This window comes from Oryctolagus cuniculus, chromosome 9, assembly GCF_051225735.1.
Source record: "Oryctolagus cuniculus isolate XC-2025 breed Fujian yellow rabbit chromosome 9, ASM5122573v1, whole genome shotgun sequence".
Lineage (NCBI taxonomy): Eukaryota > Metazoa > Chordata > Mammalia > Lagomorpha > Leporidae > Oryctolagus > Oryctolagus cuniculus.
In genome coordinates, this window is record NC_142875.1 from 108220491 (window position 1) to 108243670 (window position 23180).

Consider the following 23180-nt stretch of genomic DNA (forward strand, 5'->3'; position numbering starts at 1 on the left):
CGATCCAAAGAATAAGAGTTGTAAAGGAATGATGAGGATGGGCCAAACGCAGTGGTATACACACACACACAGTTGCCTGAAACTAGTATTACTTCCCTACATAACAACAGAGTCTGAAATCACAAGCATACCCCGACTCTGTGTCAAATAAGACAAGGTGGACTTCCCGGGATTTTCTTCACTGTGATTAATTTGTGGACCGGAGAAGAGATGAAGACCTGTTTCTCTGAGATGCCGGACTCAGCCCCAGAAATGAATCACCAGAGATGCTGCCAGGATTACTTCTTCACTGCTGCGAGGCTTCTAATTAGGATTTGTAAAAGTCAGAGGCAGGACAGAGATTTTTATTCAAAGTGAAATTCTAGGAGCCCTTGTACTTCATGATTGATCATCTTGGAAGGAAAACTGAGTCACATTTACCTATGGATGTTCAAACATAACAGACAATTGCTCAGCAGGAATGGGATAAAGACAAATTCTCAAAGCCATTGAATTGCTGGACATAGGAGATCCTGTTTACAACTGTGAGAATAGCTTACACGAAGCATATTTCCTGTCAGAAGTTCTGGATAGCATTTTCTTTCTTTTTCCACAAGATTTCAATTCCATGTCAGTATCCCTCTCAGTCATTTCTGGAGAGTAGAGAAATGTAATGAGGTAAGGAAAATGGTGAGGCTGGCACTGTGGCACAGAGGGGTAGATCACCACTTTTTTTTTTTTTTTTGACAGGCAAAGTTAGACAGTGAGAGAGAGAGACAGAGAGAAAGGTCTTCCTTCCATTGGTTCAACCCCTAAATGGCTGCTGTGGCCAGTGCGCTGTGCAGATCCAAAGCCAGGAGCCAGGTGCCTCCTCCTGGTCTCCCACGCAGGTGCAGGGCCCAAGCACTTGGGCTATCCTCCACTGCCTTCCCGGGCCACAGCAGAGAGCTGGACTGGAAGAGGAGCAACCGGGACAGAACTGGCGCCCCAACCGGGACTAGAACCCGGAGTGCTGGTGCCACAGGCAGAGGATTTGCCTAGTGAGCCGTGGAGCCAGATCACCACTTATAACGCGACAAACTGTATCAGAGCACTGGTTTGAGTCCCATTCTGCTTCCAATCTGGTTTCCTGCTAATGTGCCTGGAGAAGCAGCAGAAGATGGCCCAAGTGTGTGGGCCCCTGCCACCAACATGGCAGACTTGGATGGAATTCCTGGCTTCTGGCTTTAGCCTGGCCCCAGCCCTGTGTCATGTTTCCATTTAGGAAGTGAACCTGCAGATGGAAGATTCATTCTGTCTCTCTCTCTGTCTCTCTCTCTCTCTCTCTCTGTCTCTTTCTCTCTCTGTCACTCCACCCTTCAAATAAATAAACTAACTCATGAAAAAGAGCGGGAGTCCTACATTATAGCTCAAGAAAAAGTCGTTAGAATTCATACATCCCATACAACAGATCAGAAGTTGTTGCTAATAAAAATCATATTTGAGTTGATTTTCTTCTGCACTTACAAGAAATCTTTTGAACGAACTTGTAAGGAGTATGTGTACTGGAGTTCCCCACCATGTGTCATCTTCTGTGGGTCACTGAGGGATTTCATTTGAAATTTGCTTTGAGGGGACAAAATAACAAGATGTTATCATTTCAGAGAAGTTGACCTCTTCGTATGAAAAGTAAAAAAAAAATAAACCAGTGGGTCAGAATCCACAAAAACAGAGTCTCAGGAGGGGGCAGGCTGAGAGGCTACAGCTTTGGCTGTGAAAAGCAAGGGCCTGTTAATCGGTCAACCACAAATCATAAGTTTCCTGTTTTGTTTGGTCTGGTTGCCTTACAGCACCTTGTCCTGTAGCACAGCACACACTCTGGGTTCTGTAAAGCTGCACCATAAGAACACAATTTGTAGCCAGTGATAATAAATTCAGAATTCCTGTGATTTCCCTCCCTGCGTTCCTAGAAGTTGGTTCCTACTTCTCAGACAACCTGCTTGTTTTTTTTTTCCTTTCTTAAGATAAATTTTTGTTTATTTGTTTATTTTAATTGAGAGGCAGAAAAACAGGACAGGCAGATAGAGATTTCCCATCCACTGGTTTGCTCCCCAAATGCCTGCAAACAGCTAGGAGCCAGAACAGCCAAAGCCAGGAACAGGAATGAAATCATGTAGGTGGCAGGAACACAATTACTCGAGCTATTACTTGCTGTGTATTGGCAGGAAGCTGAAGTCAGAAACAGAGCCAGGACTCAAACCCCAGCACTCGGATAGGGATGCAGACATCCCACACAGTGGCCTAACCCCTGCACCAATGCCTGCCCCTGCTATCTATTTGCTGAGTTCTCTCTTCTGTGTGACAAAGGAACCACAAAAATCAGTAACAATCAAGTGAAGGTGATGCTAGATACATATATCAGGGGACTTCAAAAAGTTCATAAGCAATGGAATTAAAATATAAGTTTAGTTCAGTGCAAAATAATTTTAAAATTCAGACCAGTGTTGCAGCACAGCAAAGTTAAGCTACTGCTTGCAACACTGGCATCCCATTTTGGAGCTTTGGTTCAAGTCCTGGCTGCTCCACTTCCATTCAAGCTTCCTGCTAATATGCCTGGGAAAATGGCAGATGATGGCCCAAGTGCTTGGGATTCTGCCACGCACATGGAGACCCAGAGGGAGATCCAGGCTCCTGATTTCAGCCTGTCCCAACCACATCTGGGAAATTAACCAGTGGATGGAAGATCTCCATCTTTGTGTCCCGCCCTCCACCGCTGCCACTCTGCCTTTCAAATAAGTTATGTAAATAAAATAAATCTTTACTCTCTTTTTCTAAAAATTCCAATCATAAGACTTTCATAGTTTGCATTTTCTGTGAAACTTCTAAATAATGTTTACAGAAATTAAGTGTCTTCATGTTTGGGACATATGTAGTAAAAAATCAAGAAGTCCAAAAGTGAAGAAGAGACTGAGAGCTGGCCCAGCAGCTCTCAGGGAGCCATTAGCTCCCTGAATCTTTCTCATCTTCTGTCCTTGTGGGTTGACAGTGATGTACCCACAGAAGCCTCAGATCAGTATTTAAGGCAACAAAAAAGATGACAGAGGCCGTGCCAGTCCTTCTAGAAATCATCTCGCTAACCATGTCTTTGTTTCCATGGCCAGGGTGGATCACATGACCATGCTTGCTGCAAAGGGATCTGGGAATGGCAGGAGAAAGGGTGATTTGGAAAGGCTCATGGATTGGCCAAGTGTCTCTGTCACCTTAGACAAGATTTAACCAGACATCAACACATGTTTTGAAAGCCCACTGCTTATGCCTCCAGATGAATGCAGAGATCCATGAGGGTCCTTTCACTTTTCAGAGAGAGCAGTTCCCCATCCAAAAAAAATGGGGAGGGGGTGGAGCAGAGAAGGAAGAAGGCAAGTAACACAAGTAATTACCTTTGAGGAAATAAAAAAATAGAGTCAGAAAAATTCCACCAGATGTGTGTGTGTGTGTGTGTGTGTGTCAGAGTTAGTGGTGGTTCCAAAGGATACCATAAGGAGCAACAGCTTGAGATGGACAAGGACAAAGGAGTAAGTTTCAGAGACCTGCACCAAAGAAGGAAAGAAAACACATTTAAGCAGGAATCTTCAGATTTTGTTCTCTCTTCAGTATTCAGTCTTACATATATTCTTTCAACTGGTATTTGCCGACTCCAGCTGATCACCATGCTGTATGTCCCTGTCCATAGCTCTTCGACCCAGAGCCAGTGTCCTACCTTGCAGCAGTAGTAGTGCATGGTAAGTTATGCACTTGTGATGTAACTACTCTGAAATTCCACTCTGTGCATTATCCTAAGGGCAAAATGCATGCTGGTCTTTCAAATCCAGTGGAGTGGATTTCTTGGAAAAGTCTTCCCTGTAACATTCTGTGCCACAGCACAGTCAACTCCGTCCTTCTTTGAGCTCACCAAACACCTTCATTATAGCCCAGTTACTACGTGTGCCACAGCGCTGGCCCCAGTAGTATGTAATTCTTAACAGTTTGCTTTGACAAAACACTGTATTTGCAGCAAAATTGACACACACAGACATATCTTTTTGCTTTTGTTTTTTGATTTTTTAAAATTGTAACTCACACACTGAGAATGACATCATATTTGTCTTTCTGTGTCCAGCTTATTTCACTCAACATGATGTCCTCCAATTTAACCATTTTTATGCAAATGATAGAATTTCATTCTTTTTTAGCTGAATAATATCCCATTGTGTGTGTATATATATATACATATATATGTGTGTATATATATACATATATATATGTATATATATAAAACATGTTTTTGTTAGCCATTCATCTGATGATATACACCTTGGATAATTCCATATTTTGTCAATTGTCAACAGTGCTGCTCCAAACATTGTGCAGGTATCTCTTTGATGGAATATGTTCGTTTAAAAAAAAAAGTCAAGCTGAATATATCACAATATCTAACTTCAAAGCATATCACAAAGTTATAATAATTAAAACAGCATGGTACTGACATAAAAACTGACAGATCCATAGAACACAATAGAGAGCCAAGAAATTTACTCATATATATATATATATATATAGTCAACTAATTTTTGATGAAAGTGTCCAGCCCACACATTGAAAAAAGGATAATCTCTTTTATAAATGGTGCTGGCAAAACTGGATGGATATATGTAGAAGAATGAAATTAGATCCCTATCTCTCACCATGTACAAAAATCAACTCAAGATGGATCACAGACATAATTTAAGACTTGAGACTATGAAGTTTGTAGGGAAAATATAGGGGAAACATTTTAAGACTTTGGTATAAGTGATGATTTCTTGGATAAGACCCCAAAAACATAGGCAATGAAAGCAAAACTAGGCAGATGTTATTATATCAAGCTCAGAAGCTTTCATACAGCAAAAGAAACAGTCAACCCAGTGAAGAGACATCCAACAGAATGGCAAAAAATTTGCAAACTACTTATCTGACAAAGAATTAATATCCAGAATATATCAGCAACTCAAAAAAAACTCCACAACTAAAAGACAACCAATCCAGTGAAGAAATGAGTCGCTGTCTGGAGCTGGACAAGTCCAGCTGTAATGGCAGCCTGTTTTGTTTTCAGTTTTCTATCTGGTTTTGGAGTCATGTGGGCATTTCGTTCCAGGAGTGTCCCTCTGCCCATCAGGCTTGAGTCTCATGGTCGTGGCATATGAAACCGAACTTCTAAAACCACTGAATCCTGTGGCACAATCACCCTGACACAGTTGGTGTTTATAGAACAGTTATCCCCAAATGGCAAGATGCACATTGTTTTCAAGTAACATAGAACATTCATCATGAGAGACCACATACAAGGACATTAATGTATATTGGTAAATTCTACATCACTGAAATTGCACAGTGTGTTCTTTGACCACACAGAAATTTAATTCAGAATCAGTAACAAGAATATATTCCAAATATTTGGAATTCAAACAACATACTTTTAAAAAAAAGTTTATTTATTTGTGTGAAAGGCAGAGTTACTGAGAGAGAGGGAAAGAGAGAGAGAGAGAGAGAGAGAGAGAGAGAGAGAGAGATCTTCTATCTATCTGCTGGTTCATTTCCTAAATGGCCACAATGGCCAGAGCTGGGCAGGTTAGATACTAGGAGCCAGGAGCCAGGAGTTTCTATGGAGTCTCCCATGTGGGTGTAGGGTCCCAAAAACTTGGCTCATCCTCCCACTGCTTTCCCAGGAGCATTAGCAGGAAGCTGGATCAGAAATGGGGCACCCAGGACTCAAACCAACACCAATACGTGATGCTAGTGCCACAGGTATCTGCTATGCCACAGCACTGGGCCCACAACATACTTTTAAGACATGGATCAACAAAAAAACTATGGAAGAATTTTAGGGAAATTTATGTCTTTAGATAGTTGTATGTGAAAAGGAGAGAGGTAAAATATGAAGCCAGAGAGATGGAAGGAATTAAATTCAAAGTAGAGGAAAGGAAACAATGAAATAAAGAAGATATAAAATGGACACACAATATAAAGAATAAGTGAAAATAAGCACCAATCCATCAAACAAACTAGCAAAATTGATGTAAACCTCTAGCTGGATTGATCAAAGAAGTATAACACTTAGACTGCAGTATCTTAGAAAGGATGTGACTACATGTTCTCCAGAAGTAGACAGGCAGGAAATGAATATGATTGTTATAGCTTTCACTATGTCCTTCAAAAAATATTTAAGTCCCAACCTCTATACCTGTTTGTATAGGCGTTTTATGCAACAGAGTCTTTGAAAATATAGTTAAGCTAAGATGAGGTCATTAGGGTGCATCCTAATCTAATATGACTGGTGTGCTTTGTAGAAGAACAAGCCACCTGTGAAGACAGAGACATGTTGGGAGAATGTCATGTGATGTCAGAGCCAGAAATTCAGGGATTCCGCTGAAGTCAAGAAGGACTGAGAACAGACAGTCGCCGCCAGATGCCAGGAAAGTGTAAGGGAAGATTCCACACAGGGTCATAGAGGGAACATGGCCCTGTGGTATGATTCTGAACTTCTGATCTTCAGAATAGTGAGAACAGATTTTGTTTGTCTTAATTCATGAAGTTTATGGTCATTGAAATGGTAGTCCTAGGAAATTAATGAGTTATAAAAACAGCATGCAAATAATTTTGAAAATTTAGACAAGAGACACATTTATTAAAAGACAAAATAAGAAAATTTATAAAATAAACAGAATGTCTAAAATCATATTCATAATTAAAAAGCTTCTCCCAAAGAAAACTTCAGGTTCAGGTTATTTCAGCAGTAAATTTATGCAAATATTTAAGGAAAGAAAATACCCATTCTAAAATCTTTTTTTTTTTTCAAATAATAGTGATGGTCAAAAATATCTCAAAGAATATATAAGGCCAGTATTTTTCCTATAACATAAACAGGAAAGGACACTTTTAAAATACCAATCCCGGCCTGTGCCGTGGCTCACTTGGCTAATCCTCCGCCTGAGGCGTCAGCACCCAGGGTTCTAGTCCCAGTTGGGCACCAGGTACTAGTCCCAGGTGCTCCTCTTCCAGACAAGCTCTCTGCTATGGCTGGGAGTGCAGTGGAGGATGGCCCAAGTGCTTGGGCCCTGCACCCGCATGGGAGACTGGGAGGAAGCACCTGACTCCTGGCTTTGGATTGGCGTAGCGCCGGCCATAGTGGCCATTTGGGGAGTGAACCAATGGAAAGAAGACCTTTCTCTCTGTCTCTCTAACTGTCTATAACTCTCTCTCTGTCTGTCTCACTGTCTAACTCTGCCTGGCAAAAACAAAAACAAAACAAAAACACCAATCCCTTATGGATATAAACACAAAAAATGCTTAAGATAATATTATCCAAGCAAATCAAGCAATACATTAACAAAGAATAGTAACTACATTGCCACCAAGTGGCAGCTACCTAAAAAAGCAGAAGTTTTACTTAACATGTCACTAAAAGAGAAAACTTACATAACCATCTCAAAAAATGCAGAAAAATGCATAACAAAATTAAACTCCTATCCATAGTAAACCTCTCAACAAACTAAGAACTGGAGAGAATTTTTGCAATATGATCAACAAGATATAGTTTAAAAATCCTTTAGCCAAACTCATGTGTAATAGTAAAAAATTAAACTCTTTCTGTAAGGTTTAGAATACGGAAAGATGTCTACTCTTCTCACTTTTAGTTAGCATTGTGCTGGAGGTCCTAGGAGGCACAGTAAAGCCAGGGAAAGAAAAGAAAGAAACTTTCTATATTCTCAGAGAAAATGATTGTGAACAAAGGAAAAGAAAATGCAAAAATCTATGAATAAAAACACCCACTGAAAACAAGTAAATTTAGCAAAGTGAAAAAATATGGGGTCTACTTACAAAAACTATTTTAAACTAATAACAAGTAAGTTGAAAAAAATCTGAAATTATGAAAAGACATAAGTTTAACAAAGTATGTGTAAATACTATATGCTGTCAGCCCTTAGACATTCTAGTCTGGCTGAAAAGCCCACAAGCACATTTCAGGCATGGAAAGCCAAGAAGCTTTGGCAAAAAATGTCCTACATGAAAGATCTCTGTGGGTGAGACCCCAGTGGAAAGAAATGGTCATCAAAGAAGGATGTACTTTTCTCTGAAGGGAGGAGAGGACTTCCACTTTGCTTATGGCCATGTCTAAATATTGAAGGAGTTTGTGAATTCAAAAGGCTTCCATAGCCTAGGCAGCTCATTTTAAGAGCCTCAGGTGATCACTGACATCATACATAGGAGTGTTAATTGTTAAATTAACAACAGGAGTCACTGTGCACTAACTTCCCATGTAGGACTTCTGTCCTCAAAGAATTGTATTATGAGATTTAACAGTAAAACATGTTCTCAAAGATTTATTTCATTTTAGTGTAATAAGTGGAGGATATTCTTATGTCTCATAAGTTTTAGTTATGCCTAAGTGTTCAACTCCATTGCTTGTTTTCTTAGGTGCTTCCTTAATTAATGATAAAACTCATTCTCAAGGACTTGCTTTCTTTTAATGTATTAAGTGGAGGATATTCTTATGTCTCATAAGTTATAGTTATGTCTAAGTGCTCACAAAAGATGTATCATTCTTGGGTGCTTCTTTAAAGTTAATTAAGTTTCTAAAATTAAAAAAAAGAAGTGAAATTAACCTTGAACCAAACAAAAATAAACTATATTCTGAAAGTACTACATTGCTGGAAGAAACAAAGAAAATCTAACTAAATGAAGAAATAAATTACGTTCATAAATTCTAACACTCGTTAAAAATGTCAACTTTTCCAAACTAAACTACAGATTCAATGTAATGCAGTTAAAATTCCATCCGGCATGTTTAAAGATAATTTGAGAAAATGCAGGAACCTGAGAAAGGCAATACAGTTTTGAAAAATAATGAATTTGGAGGACTAGCACATTTAATTCCAATTGTTGACAAAGTGCTATCATAACTGAGACATTGTATTACATAATTACTGCAACAGTAGGTATAGGAAGAAGAGAGACTCTAGGGTCAGTTAATTTTCTACATAGACACCAAAGTAATCTAATGGAGAATAGAAAAGTCTTTTGAACAGCACAAAACCAACTCTACACCCATATGGAATAATAATAAACCTCAACCATTTCTCAGACACAAAATAATGACATGGATATGAGCTTACAGGTAAATGAAAACTATGAAACTTCCAAAATCAATCATAGGAGAAAATTAAGGGAAATACAAATTTAAAGACATCAGATTCCACTACACACTCACCACAATGGTTAAAAGTTAAAAACACTGGTAATATCAAGTGCTGACAGCAATGGTGAGCAATGGGAACTCATTTGTTGCTTCTGGGAAAGTCAAATGATGCAGCTACATTGAAAAGCAGTCTAGAAGTTTCTTCTCAAATACTCCAAGGTATTTACCAAAAAGAAATGAAAACATATCCCCACACAGAGGCTTGCACATAAATGATCATGGCAGCTTTATTCACAGTAGCCAAAAACCATGAACAAATTGTGGTATACCTGCATAGAATACTACTTAATAACAAAGAGAGTGAGCTACTGACACGTGACAAAGAATGGATTAATTTCAAAAACATGCTGAGCAAAAAGTAGCCATCTACAAAAATGTGCAGGATGCATTTAATTCTAGACTAAGCTAAACTAATTTACAGTGACAGTTAATCTATCAGTGGTCACCTGGGGTCAAATGGATGGCATGATGCAGAAACAAACTTTTGGAGGTGATAGAAATGTTTTAGATTTGGTTTGATAATGTGTAAGAAGTATACATATTTGGAAAAACCAATATCTCTCATGGCTTATAAATGGGTGCATTTATTGTATACAAATACTATAAAGACTAACTCAGTGAGACTGAGTTTTACAATGTCAAGGTCAAGAAAGAAAGAAAATTTAAGTATCTTTTCCAGATTAAAGGGCATATCATGGGTATCATAATTAGATACACGTATTATTCTGAACTTGGAGAAAAATATTTATTAGTGACATTGTCAGGTCAATGGACAAAATTGGACAAAAGACCATATATATGCTAAATTTTTCTGATTTGGATCATTGTAGCATGATTCTATAAGACAAAGTTCTTTGATGATTGTTTATAGCCCTTGTCTCTTCTGTTGAACAGTGTTTTTTTCTTCATACAATTTGTTGAACTCTTTTACTTAGTGTGGGATTAACCTTATGATCATTAAGTAAACTGAAAGTAGATCTTTGTAAAAATTAAGAGTAGGAATTAGAGAGAGGAGGAAGAAGGGCTCTAGGGTGGGTGGGAAGTATCACTATGTTCCTAAATCTGTATATATGAAATACATGAAACTTGTAACAAATACAATTTGTTAATGCCCTGGCCTGAGGCACTGGCATCCTATTTGGGCACCAGTTCGAGTCCTGGCTGCTCCACTTCTGATCCAGCTCTCTGCTATGGCCTGGGAAAGCAGTAAAGGATGACCCAAGTCCTTGAGCCCCTGCAGCTGCATGGGAGACCTGGAAGAAGCTCCTGGCTCCTGGCTTCGGATCGGCGCAGCTCTGGCTGATGCAGCCAAGTGGGGAGTGAACCATCGGATGGAAGACCTCTCTCTGTCTCTGCCTCTCCTCTCTCTGTGTAACTCTGACTTTCAAATAAATAAATAAATAAATCTTTTGAAAAAATTTAAAATAAAAATTAAAAAAAGACAAAGTTCTTTTCTTGGAAAATATTTAGACAAAGGAATATCATGTCTTCAATTTATTTTATCATATGGAGCATCGAGAAGAGAATGGTGAAAGTGAAAGGGAAGGGAGTGAAACAGAACAAAACAAACAATTGATAACTGTAGGTAAAAGTTACATGGAAGTTCCTTGTACTAATGTTTCAAATATTCAGTAAATTTGAATTTAAATTTTATAACAAAATAATTTTTAAAGATGAGGTATGCTTCTAGATAGTAAAAATTAACTATATTCTAGTTCTTAATTATATCATCAAGGTCAGATGATACTGATTTGGCTTATCCCATTGAGAAGGAAATGATCCAGGCTGTGTACCAAGGTTCTCTAATCAGTGTTCTGTGTGGCCCAGAAAAACAGAAAGAGTAATTTCTTGGGTCCATAAAGAAAGGAGCAACTTCTTTCCAAGGACAAAATTCTGCAGTTGTCTACAGGAAGAAGATGGTGCTGGGCTCTTATGTCACGTTCCGAAACACCAATTCACCAGCTCACCTCTGTTTCTACATTGGGCTAAACATTGCGGTCAAAAACATGTGTTAGTAGTAATCACAAATTATTACAGAAAACAAAAATAGGACAGCATTTCCAATGTTATCTTTTCTTCTAAGTGCACATTGAATTAGAAATTACAATTGATTTTCTTTTCACAGATGCAGCTGTAGGTTTTAGAGCAATCGATAGCTGATATCCTGTTGACGTCAAAAATGCACATCTTCCTCTCCCAGAAGGCAAATTCATGACTGTGAAATTCCTGTAGAACAGAAAATATAAAGATCAACTGTTTAAATCTGAATTTTCAATGACATAATTCATGATTTTAACTCTATTTTCTAAATTCTTCATATATAGAAACATTAATCAAGCTTCAACACCAAAGATTTTCTTTAGTGCTTGGCCTATTAAATACATTCACCTAAACTCTCCCAGTTTATTCCACACTGGCAATTTTTGATCAGCAAAAAAAATTACTTTTCAATATGGCTCTGAGATTAAAATATACTAAACCTGCTTTCTTATTTTATTTTTTCAATAAAAATTAGGAATTTAAAAGAACTGAATTTCTATGACACAGATAACCAGGTCTCGTGTGCATATACTTTAAGGAGAAAAAATAGAATTGGAATATAGCCAGAGATGAGAATTTTTGATTGATGTTTTTGTTTGTTTTATTTATTTGTCTTCCCCACCCCATAACTAATAGTTGAGCCAAAACTTGACAATCCATTGATAAAGTAAGACACCTATTTCAGAAAAAAAAGTAGGTAGATTGAGGGCAAGAGTTATTTTCTATTGAATATAATTTAAAATACTGGATAAATAAGATGTTGAACCTTCTTGAATATGCTCATCAAATGGCAAGAAGCAGATTCACAGTCAGGCTGAGGGTTAAGTAGAGGTGGAAGTTCAGAAGGGTGACTGAAGCACTATAGCCAGTTTTTCCATTAATGAATGTGGTAGGCTGAACAATGAATTCCATCCAAGATAGAGATTCTAAATAGAAGACAAGCCACCTAAGGCTGAGACCCTGAAATGACATATCTTCAATTTAAATCACTCTAGAACTGTCTTGAGTCTTGAATGTAAGCAGAAGAGGAAAGAATAATCTTACCTAATAATTCAATTTTTGAATTGAATCCCTCATATAATTTGCATTTACTATGTTACTTAAGAATTGTCAAATCTACTACAGAAAAAAAAAAGAGAAAAAACAAATAAGGAAAATGGATGAAATGAATGTAGCTTCAAAGACATAGGCAGAATGTATAATGCACATTAGGTGTGGAAAGGCAAATGAGTAAACTATGAGACATGTTGGGTACAGATAAAGTAAGCAGAGCATGTGTGTGATGAACATAGACATAAAAAAAGGAATAAAGGATCAAGTAGACACCAAATATGCACAAATTTACATGAAGAATACACACATTAAAAGTTTATGAGGTTTAAATTCATCATCCATTGATGATATCCATTCAAGCACTTGTCCAAGACACACAAATTAAATTGAACTACTCATCAGGTTAATCAAAAAGTTGCAGCTTTGGCCAGGCTTATATGCCCCTACATCTCCCTAATACAAAAAATGTATGCACTGACTACAAGAACCTTTTCCTATTGGTATTTCTTACTCAAACCTTAAGTCTGGTAAAGCAAAACGCAGCATGGACAGCTAAAGATTATGCCGCAGAGGGAATCCAGCCATATGAAGACTGCCTCACTTGTGATTCAGGTGATCCTTTCAGCCTCTCATACAGTGTGCTATGGGTTCTAATTGACAGAATTAACTGTGTGGTATGAGCACCTAACTTGGTCTGTGAGAATTTCTGTCCTGTGATCTCTGACATAGTTAGCTGAGCGTGTACTTGGAATATACAAGTATATCAAGGTAATTTCCTGAATGATATCTTTCATGGGTTCCTAGCCATTGTATTCCTACAAAACAAATATTTGCGGGACTTACACTTACTATTAAAAGTAGCCCAGATGTGGGGTGGGTGCTTGATACAGCAGTTAGGATACTACTTTAGATGCTTGCATCCCACATAGGAGCACCTAGGATTGACTCCTGGCTGCACTCCCAAATCCAGCTTCCTGCTGATGCACACTGTGGGATGCATCAGGTGATGGCTCAAGTACTTGAGTCCCTACCACCCATGTGCGAGACCCAGATTGAGTTCTAGGTTCCTGTTCAGCCTGGCTCAGCCCTGACAATTGCAGGTATTTGAGGAGTGAATCAGCAAATGGAAGATCATCAATCCTATCTTTCTCTCTTCTTCTCTTTCCCCCTCTCTGAAATAAAATTATAATAAACAAATAAATAAATAATTTTTTTAAAAAAAAAAGTGACCCAGACTCACAGTGCCCCTAAGCAGTCAACAAAAGCAAATTCTTTCTTGGGGAAGCCACCACCTCCATCACAAACCTTAACTAGTTTCCAAACCAGTTCAGAAAGAAGAAAATGATCACTACGTATTACAAAGAAAATAGCATTATGAACAAAAGGCAGCAAAAACAATAGATTAGACCCACAAAACTCCAAATATTAGAACTACCAGATACCAGCTGTACAATAAATACTTTAATACCTTACAATAAATAAGACACCTTGAAATATTAATGGCCAACAAATATATTGGAAAACATAAAAAGGATGCCTAGAAGTAAAAAGTGTAAATTATTTTTTTAAAAAAATCAATAGTTTAGCAGCAGATCAGAACTAAAGATAGCCCAAATGTTTACATAATGAAAAGAATATATACTCGCTAAAATACTTTCTCCCTAATTCTTCTTTTCTTACCAATGGACTCCACTTGAGATGAGAGACGACTTGTTAGATGCACCCCTTCCAACTCCCACACCAATGTTAGAGTCTGAATACATTCCAGAAACTTACATTCCAGGTGATGTGCCAGCACCAAGCCATTTCCATTTCCATTCCACATCATTAAATGACAATCCAATCCAGCAGGTATTTTTATGAATGTGAAATTGAACAAATGCCTATAAAAGAAATAAAACACATTATGGTACTAAGTTCCCAACTGGTGGATGAATAAGCTGGACAAGTAGAGGGACCAGCTGGGTGTCTATGGCCAGTACCTTGCTGCCACTCTAAATATCACCTTCAGTCTCTACTTTCTAGAAAATCTCAATCCTTCAAACCTTGTATTTTCATTTTTCAAAGCAGCTTTCTCATATTAGACTATTTATATTTGTGAAAATTGGCTGCTGGTCTCCTGGATTATTTAAAACATGGAAAAATTTTAAATTGAAATATCTACAAATAAGAAATTTGTTAAATAATTCATGACACTTATGAAACTACTAAGCTCATGTTCCAAAAGAATATTTAATGGTGTAGAGAAGGGATCATCACATAATCTTAATTGAAAGAAGGGGTCTTCAAAATGAATTTATTAAAATAAAAACAGATTGGGGGGCATGCATTACAGGCTTCAGACTCACAAGAGAAAGCCTTGTTTTAGGTGAGTAGTTGAAAGGGATAAAAGGAAGGGAGGCAGTGTTTGGAAGTGTAAAATATACCTGAAATGTACCATACCAACGTGACATGTAAGTCTGATTAAATGACTGCCATCTGAAATGTAGACTTATATTTATGTTTTACTCTATAAAATAGAATTACTTTGTGACTTTACATCACAAAGTCTTTAATGGGATTTCAAAGATTTATTGTATTGCATATAATTTTTAAGTTGTTTTTTAAAAGATAAATAGAAGTTTCAGGCTGATGTTTGCAAACATTTCTCTATAAAAACACACTTCGTGCATTTGGATTATTTTTCTTAATACTAAATTTAAAAGACAATCTCCAGGTTGGTGATGCAGCGTAGTGGGTCAAGCCGCAACCTGAAATGCCAGCATCACATATGGGTACCGGTTCTTATCCCAGCTCCTCCACTTCTGATCCGGTTCCCTGCTAATGGCCTGGAAAAAGCAGAGCAGCTGAGGATGACCCAAGCGCTTGAGCCTCTGAGACCTCCATGGAGACCTGGATGAAACTCCTTGTTCCAGACTTCCACCTAGCTTGGCTCAACCCTGGCCATTGCAGTTATCTGAGGAGTGACCCAATGGAAGGAAGATATTCTGCCCCCTCTGTCTCCTGTCTCTCCCTCTCTTTCTGTAACTCTGACTTTGAAATAAATAATCTTCTTTTAAAAGAGACTATCTTAATATTGTTTCCACTGTATTTTCTGTTTTATTTTTTAAGATATGCATCTTGATATTATAAGATTATTAAGTAAATGTGATGTACAGATGCTCTCAAATCACTGTGAGGTTAATTTGTAAAACTGCTATCACTTTGATGGTGCTCATTATCATCTCCATTTTGTAGATAGGCTCAGAGAGGTTAAGAAATTTACTGAAGGTCACCCAGCAACAAGTGGCAAAGTTGGGTTGGAGCCAGGCAGTCTGAATGCTGAGTTCCTGGTAGTAACTCCTAGATTACGCTGCACCCCCACTGCTTGCCACCCCATAGGGAAAAAATAACTGTGGTTCTAGGGTGCAGGTTACCAACAGTTCAGATAAGTACTTCCTCCAAGGAAAGGCATATTTTCTTATTAAGTGGCACTACTGCAGACTCCTTGGAGAGAGAGGATTACAAACTTCACCCTTCCGAATCATCATCATAATAGATCATGTGCATTGAACACTTAATGAGTAGCAGGATCATATGCTTATTAGCAGACAGGGTTTCCAGGGAGATTCTGAACTCTGCAATCTTCCCCACACAATAGGAAAAACAGCTGAAGATCTCTCTTTCTGGACCACCCTCCCCTTCGCAGCATCTTGTGTCACAGAGGAGAGACACATTCATGAGATTGAGAGTACATGGAGGAGTCTGTGATACCAGTTCATGTTCATTGTCAATCTTCAAAAGGGAGGAACCGTAACTTTGGCAAGTTTGTTTACATCCCGTCCAGCTTTTATCTTGCAAAACAAAATAATAGCAGTGTACTCCATAACAGGACCAGTAGTCTTCATAGAGTTTACCTACAACATGTAAGATCAGTCATTAAACTTATTATCTGGTCTTCTGTGAATCAGAACAATATATTTATCAGCTCCCCATAACTGACAAAAAAGGCTCAAATCTATCTATAATAGTAATAATATGGGAATCATAAGGTTCAGGAATGCCGAGAGATAGCTACACTTCCATGTTCAAGGCAGCATTTTCCACAATAGCCAGGATATGCAAGCAACCTAAATGTCCACTGATGGATGAATGATGTGGTACACACATGATGAATGGCATTTACATTTTTCAGCCTTAAAGATGTAGATCCTGCCACCTGTGAAAGCATGGGTGAAACCTGGAGGACGTCATGCTAATGTAATAAACCAGTACAGAACAATGTTTTTTAGATTATAACTTGTTCATTTTATCTGCTTCCAGGGGTGGGGAATCTTTTTTCTGCTTTCATCATTTGGGACTATATAAAATTACCAACTTAAAAATTTGCCGGCTCTTGATTTATTGAATTTTGAGTTGCACATGTGGTTGCCTTGGCAGGGCCAGACCAAATGATTATAAAGTCTGTGGTCTGGATATTCCCCAGCCCTGGGAGGAGTCCCAGATCTGGAATCTCGTGAAAACAATGCCGTTCCACGACTTACTGGCAATGGCACAAAAGGATCACCTAAACTGCCTCATCTGTAAAAGAGGAGGAATAATGAGAGTAGATCCTTGTGATTGTTCTGATTTAGATCCTGTCCCCTGAGTCACTCTCCCACTTGTTCACATACTCGTACCCTAACTACAACAGGGCTCTACTGTTTCCAGACCATAACCATCCGTTTCCCACCTCAGCATCTCAGCACTAGCTGTTCCCTGTGCCTTAAATTCTTTTCCCTCGCTTCTTCCCATCACTGGGGCCTCCTTCTCACCCTTCAGATTCCAGCTTACATGTGACCTTCTCTGAGAGGTGTTTCCTTTCAAGGGAAGAGATTTTTGTCCAATACTCTGTATCACAGATCTGTTTTTTTCTCTGTAGCATGTTTCATAATATGTAATTTTTAAGTAGATCCACCATATGACCCCACTATTCACTTCTGAGTTTACATCCGAAGGAAATTAAATCAGCATATGAAAGAAAAACCTTTGCTCCCCTGTTCATGCAGCACTATTCAGCACAGCCAGGATCTGGAATTAACTGAGGTGTCCATGAATGGATGAGTGGATTTTAAAAAGTGAGATATATACACAACGGAATATTGCTCAGAAATAAAAAGAGTGAAATTCTGACCCAGGCAACAAAATAGATGGACCTGGAGATCATTAATTTCAGTGATACAAGCAAGACACAGAAAGACAAATATGACATGTTCTCATCTCTATGCAGCAGTTAAAAAATCACTCATCTGAACTTTTGGCAGTTGATGGATATGTCTATTATCCTTCTTGTGGTAATGGTGTCATAAGGGAATGCTTATGTCCAACTTAACAAATCATGCATATTTAACCCATGCAGTTTTTCTGTTAATAACACCTTGATTCAACTGTTTAAATATGACAAAATTAAACCAAGCTTTTAAAAACTCTAGTGTGCTTTCTAAATTAAAATACATTTTTGAACTTTTTCTTTTCTCTTCACATATTTATATTTACAATGTAAAATTTTTTAATAATTTAAACATAAAATTTATACTATGTACCAAGGTTAAATACTCAAAACTCTTTGAAAACTCTAAATCCTAAATTTAGTAATTTTTGATAAATATGGTCAATTCATTCCATCATATGCAAGATAATAAAATTTACTGCATGGGATTTAATATTTTTTATATCTTGGCTATTTTTAATGATTTCAACACATCCACGCTATGACAAATCTTGCAGATAGAGTGCAGGAAGTATATATGAGAGTTCATTAAAAATGGAATTAAAATGTTTATTTTGTTGCAAAAATTTTTGAAACACTTGCAGAGTTTTTTCTATGAGTTATTAAAATTACACTGGTATTAGTGGTCATAAATTGCCAAATATCTGAAGTCAAGGCACCAACATATACACACACCAAACATACACACAAATTATCTTTATAACAGCATTAAGGCCCATTGTAGGCCAAGTATATTTATTGTGAAAGCCTTATATTGCTTATATGTGAGCAACACCCTAAGTCTCACAGCGCCAGAGCAGCTGAGTTCTGAGGGGTGCTGGCATACTGTTTCACCATCTGGGAATGGAGAGGAGGCAAAAACTGCCCTGGAGTCTGGGGAACCACAGGGCTCTACGCATGCAAATATGGTTCCAGGGATTCCAACCCCCTGCATCTGAAAGGCACAAATTCAGAGCTGTCCAGTAGAGCCACAGATCACTAGCCATAGCCTGCTTGTTAGACCTCAAGGCTTCTAGAGGGGAACAAATGATGCAAGAGGACACAGTGAATCCTTCCAGATTTCTTCCATACCTGGATTGTACAGAGATTTCGGGACGGTATCTTCTTTTGCATAACATCCATTCTTTTTTAAAATAAGTGACTCCAGTGCATTTTTCATTAGAAAGGTTTCATATTTGAGAGTGTCATATTCTAAAGTCTTATTTTCCAAGAGTCGCTTCTTTAAATAGTTATCATTTCGTACAAAGTGGTACTTTTGAGTGAGGTTTCCTAGAAATTCCTGCTGTTGATGTTTTTCTTGACTAAGATGGAAAACTAAAATGTGTAGCACAGATATACAAAAATATACTCATGAGGATCAAACAGTGAAATTAAAGACCACCAGCGCAAATGATTACTCCAGTAATTTGACATTTAGAGAGTAACACCTCAATTAACTGACCACAGAAATGGAAACGTCAAATTTCTCACTGTTAGCATCTTAAGGATAGCATAAATAAAATACCTGAATAGCATCATGATGGCTAACACCATACCTTACAGTTTAGTTCATTTTTAACAGCACATCATTTACAAATAAGTAGCAAATTAAAATTCAGTTTGTTAACATTTAATGATACATCATCCTAATACAAAAACCTAACCTAGTGGGCAGATGTTTGGTTTAGCTGTTAGGATATCCATGTCCTATATTAGAGTATCTGGGTTCAATCCCTGGCCCCAGCCCTGGCACTTGATTCCAATTTCGTGATAGGCAGTTGTGATAACTCCAGAAGTTTAGCTCCTGCCACCCATGTGGGAGCCGAGAATCATTGAATCCATTACTCCCAACGTAAGCTGCAGGCATTTTGGAAGTGAATCAACAAATGGAACAAACTTCCTTCCTTCCATTTCTCTCTCTGTCTCTCTCTCTCTCTCTCTCTCTCTCTCCCCTGAAATTAAAAAAAAAATCAACCTGAACTAAACAACATGAAGATATGGCACAATTATTATTAGAGTAGATGAAAAAAATCAGAAAATCGACGAGTCCCTACAAATGTAGTATATCCATGGTTTTCTCTAAAGATGAGAAAGAATCCAAATACAAGATAAAGCTTAAATTCAAGTACATCTTGCATCTGTGTTTTCATTCTTCTTACTAAACTATTTCATTATTATATACTAAAATAAGCCAAAGTGTTTATCTCAAACTGACAATGATCTCAACTCAACGTCAGAATACTGCACAATAATCTACCAAAAGGAATGTTCCCATGAATTATGTGGAATGAGAGAGCTCATCACAGCTTCAGAGCCAGTGAACTAGGTAAGCAAAATGAAAACCACAGTGTGATATGTTCCTGAAAAAAATCAACAAACTCCAAAACCATCTGGGAGGTTTCCAGATTTTTCAGCAGGGAACATTATTATTATTTATCTGTCCATCAAATGTTTACTGCAATTCCTCAGATTAGAAAGATGGAATTCCATTACTCACTCTTTGTCAGCAACACTATGATCGTCACTGAGAGAAGTAAACAGAGGAATCCAAACGTCACTGCCATGAGATGCCAAGGCACTGAAAATTCTTTAAAGAAAAAAGGAAAGAACAAAAAATTACCAGCAAAAGAGCCTGTTACTACTCACTTTATTTTCCAAGGTCACTGTTTGAAACAAAGGGACAATCGTCTTTAAAAGATTTACAAGAATATTTCATATAAAATGACTTAGATTTATAACATAAAGTTGTGATTTTAAAGTTTAAGATATCTGGCTGATATTTCCTCATTGCAGAGATTTCATGAACAAGAATAGTTCTACTAGGTTTCAAAAGCATATACCTGATACAGTCATCAACAGCAATTGACATAAGACATGCAAGAGAGTCCAAAGTGACATGTGTACTACTTTCTGTGATCACAACTAACCATGAAAAGGAAAAAGCAAGCAATATTCTTGAGAATGCAGTCACTAATAATGCATATTCTGGATTGCAAAAGTGATCACCAATATGAGTATTGTAGATTGCAAAATCAATCAGCGTCCATCCTCACAAAAATTTCTAGAAATCCACTTTCTTTATCATCAGTTCTATTATTCTCTACACAACACTGTATCCTTTTGCTTTTAAGGTCCTCATTATCTAAAAAATTTATCTTTGATTATCACCACATTAAAACAGTAAAAGTTATTCTCAGTTTAGTTTAATTGTGACAATAGGTAGAGAGAGAACAAAAAAATTAGAATGTCCCTTTGATGCAAACATTTTTGAATGCTCATGGTCCTCCAGATTTAATATATATTTAAGGCACTTAAAACATTTATTGTCAGAAAAATAACATTTTTTAACACATATTTTTCATGTCATACATTCTGCAAGACATTTCTCTAAGAAATGCTATGTTTTCGTGAGACACTAGTCTATGATTATTCTTGACCAAACTTAATAAAAGCACTCCATTAGCTCCTCAAATTTCAAGGAATTCATTAATTTCTCCATTCTCTTAACTTCATGTTAAAAAAAAATCTGTTCTACTATTCTAGCTAGTTAATGTTTCTTGTAACCACTTAACATCCAAAAGTCCATAAATTTTTAACCTCAAGTTTGGTAATCCATAAAACAGAGGTGAATTTAGATGCTTAAAATATATACCTTGGGATCAGCATTATGGCCCAGCAGATTAAGCCTCCACTTGTGACGCCAGCATCCCTTACTGCACTGGTTCAAATCTCGACTGCCTCACTTTCAATATAGCTCCCTGCTAATGTGCCTGTGGAAGCAGCAGAAGATGGCACAAGTACTTGGGTGCCAGCCACCTATGTTGGGGACCCAGGTGGAGTTTCAAACTCCTGTCTTTGGCTTGTCCCAGCCCCAGCTGTTGTGGCCATTTGGTGAGTAAACCAGTGAATCAAAGATGTGTTTCTCTCTGTGTATCTCCCCCACCTCAAATAAATAAATACATCTTAAATACATATTTATATATTCTAAGTAATTTAAATAAATATATACCTTTGTTATCAGTTTTCCCAGGCTGTTGAGCGACATCAGGCCTTAATGTATTCTGTGATTCTGAAGAAAACCGAAGATATCTCAAAGATGAATAAGCCATCTTCTGATTGCTGTTCTAGAAGGAGAGCAATGTTTTTGCAGCAGCACTTTGCAACACGATGCTTCCTAAAGAAAAGTGTAAAGAATAAAAAAGACATCTAGTAGATTATTAGTCCTATTTATTCAGTCGATTTCACTCAAAATGTGCAACATACGTATAAAAATGTTAGGTAAAATTGGTACCACATCAGATATCTGAAACACGTTTAAATGGTTGATTCTAACAATAAGAATTCTACATTCTGAAAGTATAAATGGCTTGGCTTAAGAAACACATATCTTGACATGCATATAAATGTTTTTAAAAGCTCTTCTTTTCAATTACACATGGCTCTATCAGAGTGCTTCCCAAAGTATATCTTATACACTAACTGTAAATGATTACATGAGGGTGAATATCACAAGTTGGTGAACATTTCCAAGTCCAGTGTCCTGTGCAAGATAAGCTGAATAAAAATCTCTTAGGTTCCCGTATGTGATGTTGCCATCAAAGCTTTTGTCAGTAGGTACTTATTAAATAATGTCCAGTAAGGGTCAGTCTAGTAATAGATATCAGTGAAAAGAAATATTAAACAATAAAATTTAAAATTTACTTTGCTTTTTTACATTAATTAGTGAGAAAAGATAGTATCCAAGAAGAGAAAATATGTAGAAACAAATTGAACATGTCATTGTTCTTTTATGTTTTATTAATTTACAAATTTTTCTATGCTTAAGTATTCACACATTCTCTAACTTCCTACTAAAAAGACCTTTCTGCTACAGAATCCTTCAATAGGGATGCATAATATGTAAATAATTAGCACCAAAAAATAAATAACTCCTCAACTAGGTCTTCTTTATGTTCAGAACACAAAGCATAACTCATAGCATATTGAGAAAGAGAAGATAACTCATCCTGGACGCTGAACCTCAATTCTGACACGCTGCAGAGTCCGTGCAATTCTAACGCAGAGAGGGAATGCTTTCCTACCACGCTCCTTCTCAGGCCAAGTCACTTGTAGTTCAGTGCCATATTCCTAGAATAAGTAGTATTAATAAGACAACCAGGTGCAAAGATCCAAGGAAATAAATGCAGGTGTTACCTGGATCTGTGCCGTGCAGTGATGCAGGTGGAAGAAATGGCCCCCCAATATGAGGGAGAAGTCGTCCACGCCGGTCCAAGATCCCTTAGGGGCTCCACAACGAGAAGCGAATTGCCTCTGAGTGAGGATACTCCGACTCAAAACGTTCTGCCCCTCCCGGTGAAAAAGTGATAAGAGGAAACTGAATGATGAAAGCTGTTGTTTACAGGAAAGGAAAGATGGTCACGCGCTGTGTCTTCCTCCATTTCAACTAATCATTAGGTACTCTGCAAAACAGCACTCAAACTTAACATTTGCAGATTGAGAAGATAAGGCAACACATGGTTGTGGAAAACAAGAGGAATACCTCTCACAGAAAATTAACAAATATAAAACAAGCCACTAGTCAACGGGATGAATAAAACCCCTATGTGTTTATACTTACACAAGAAGGAT

At 37.5% G+C, this 23180-nt stretch overlaps 1 protein-coding gene across 2 annotated transcripts; it reads right to left on the reverse strand.

The window, feature by feature from the left end:
* Positions 1-9445: 9445 nt before the first annotated feature.
* LOC103345395 (killer cell lectin-like receptor 2) lies at positions 9446-22889 on the reverse strand. Of its 2 annotated transcripts, XM_017338117.4 has the most exons (7): positions 22746-22889; positions 21562-21726; positions 20050-20139; positions 18645-18887; positions 16079-16221; positions 14102-14208; positions 9446-11458 (listed from the first exon to the last, which is right to left on the reverse strand). In XM_017338117.4, exons 2-7 carry the CDS (start codon positions 21659-21661, stop codon positions 11311-11313), a joined length of 831 nt encoding a protein of 276 aa, XP_017193606.2. In that variant the 5' UTR covers positions 21662-21726; positions 22746-22889; the 3' UTR covers positions 9446-11310. The 2 variants fall into 2 exon arrangements, with proteins under 2 accessions (XP_017193606.2, XP_089160701.1); XM_089304575.1 differs by lacking the exon at positions 18645-18887 and having other exon boundaries at positions 9800-11458; positions 22746-22879.
* Between the last annotated feature and the right edge of the window lie 291 nt (positions 22890-23180).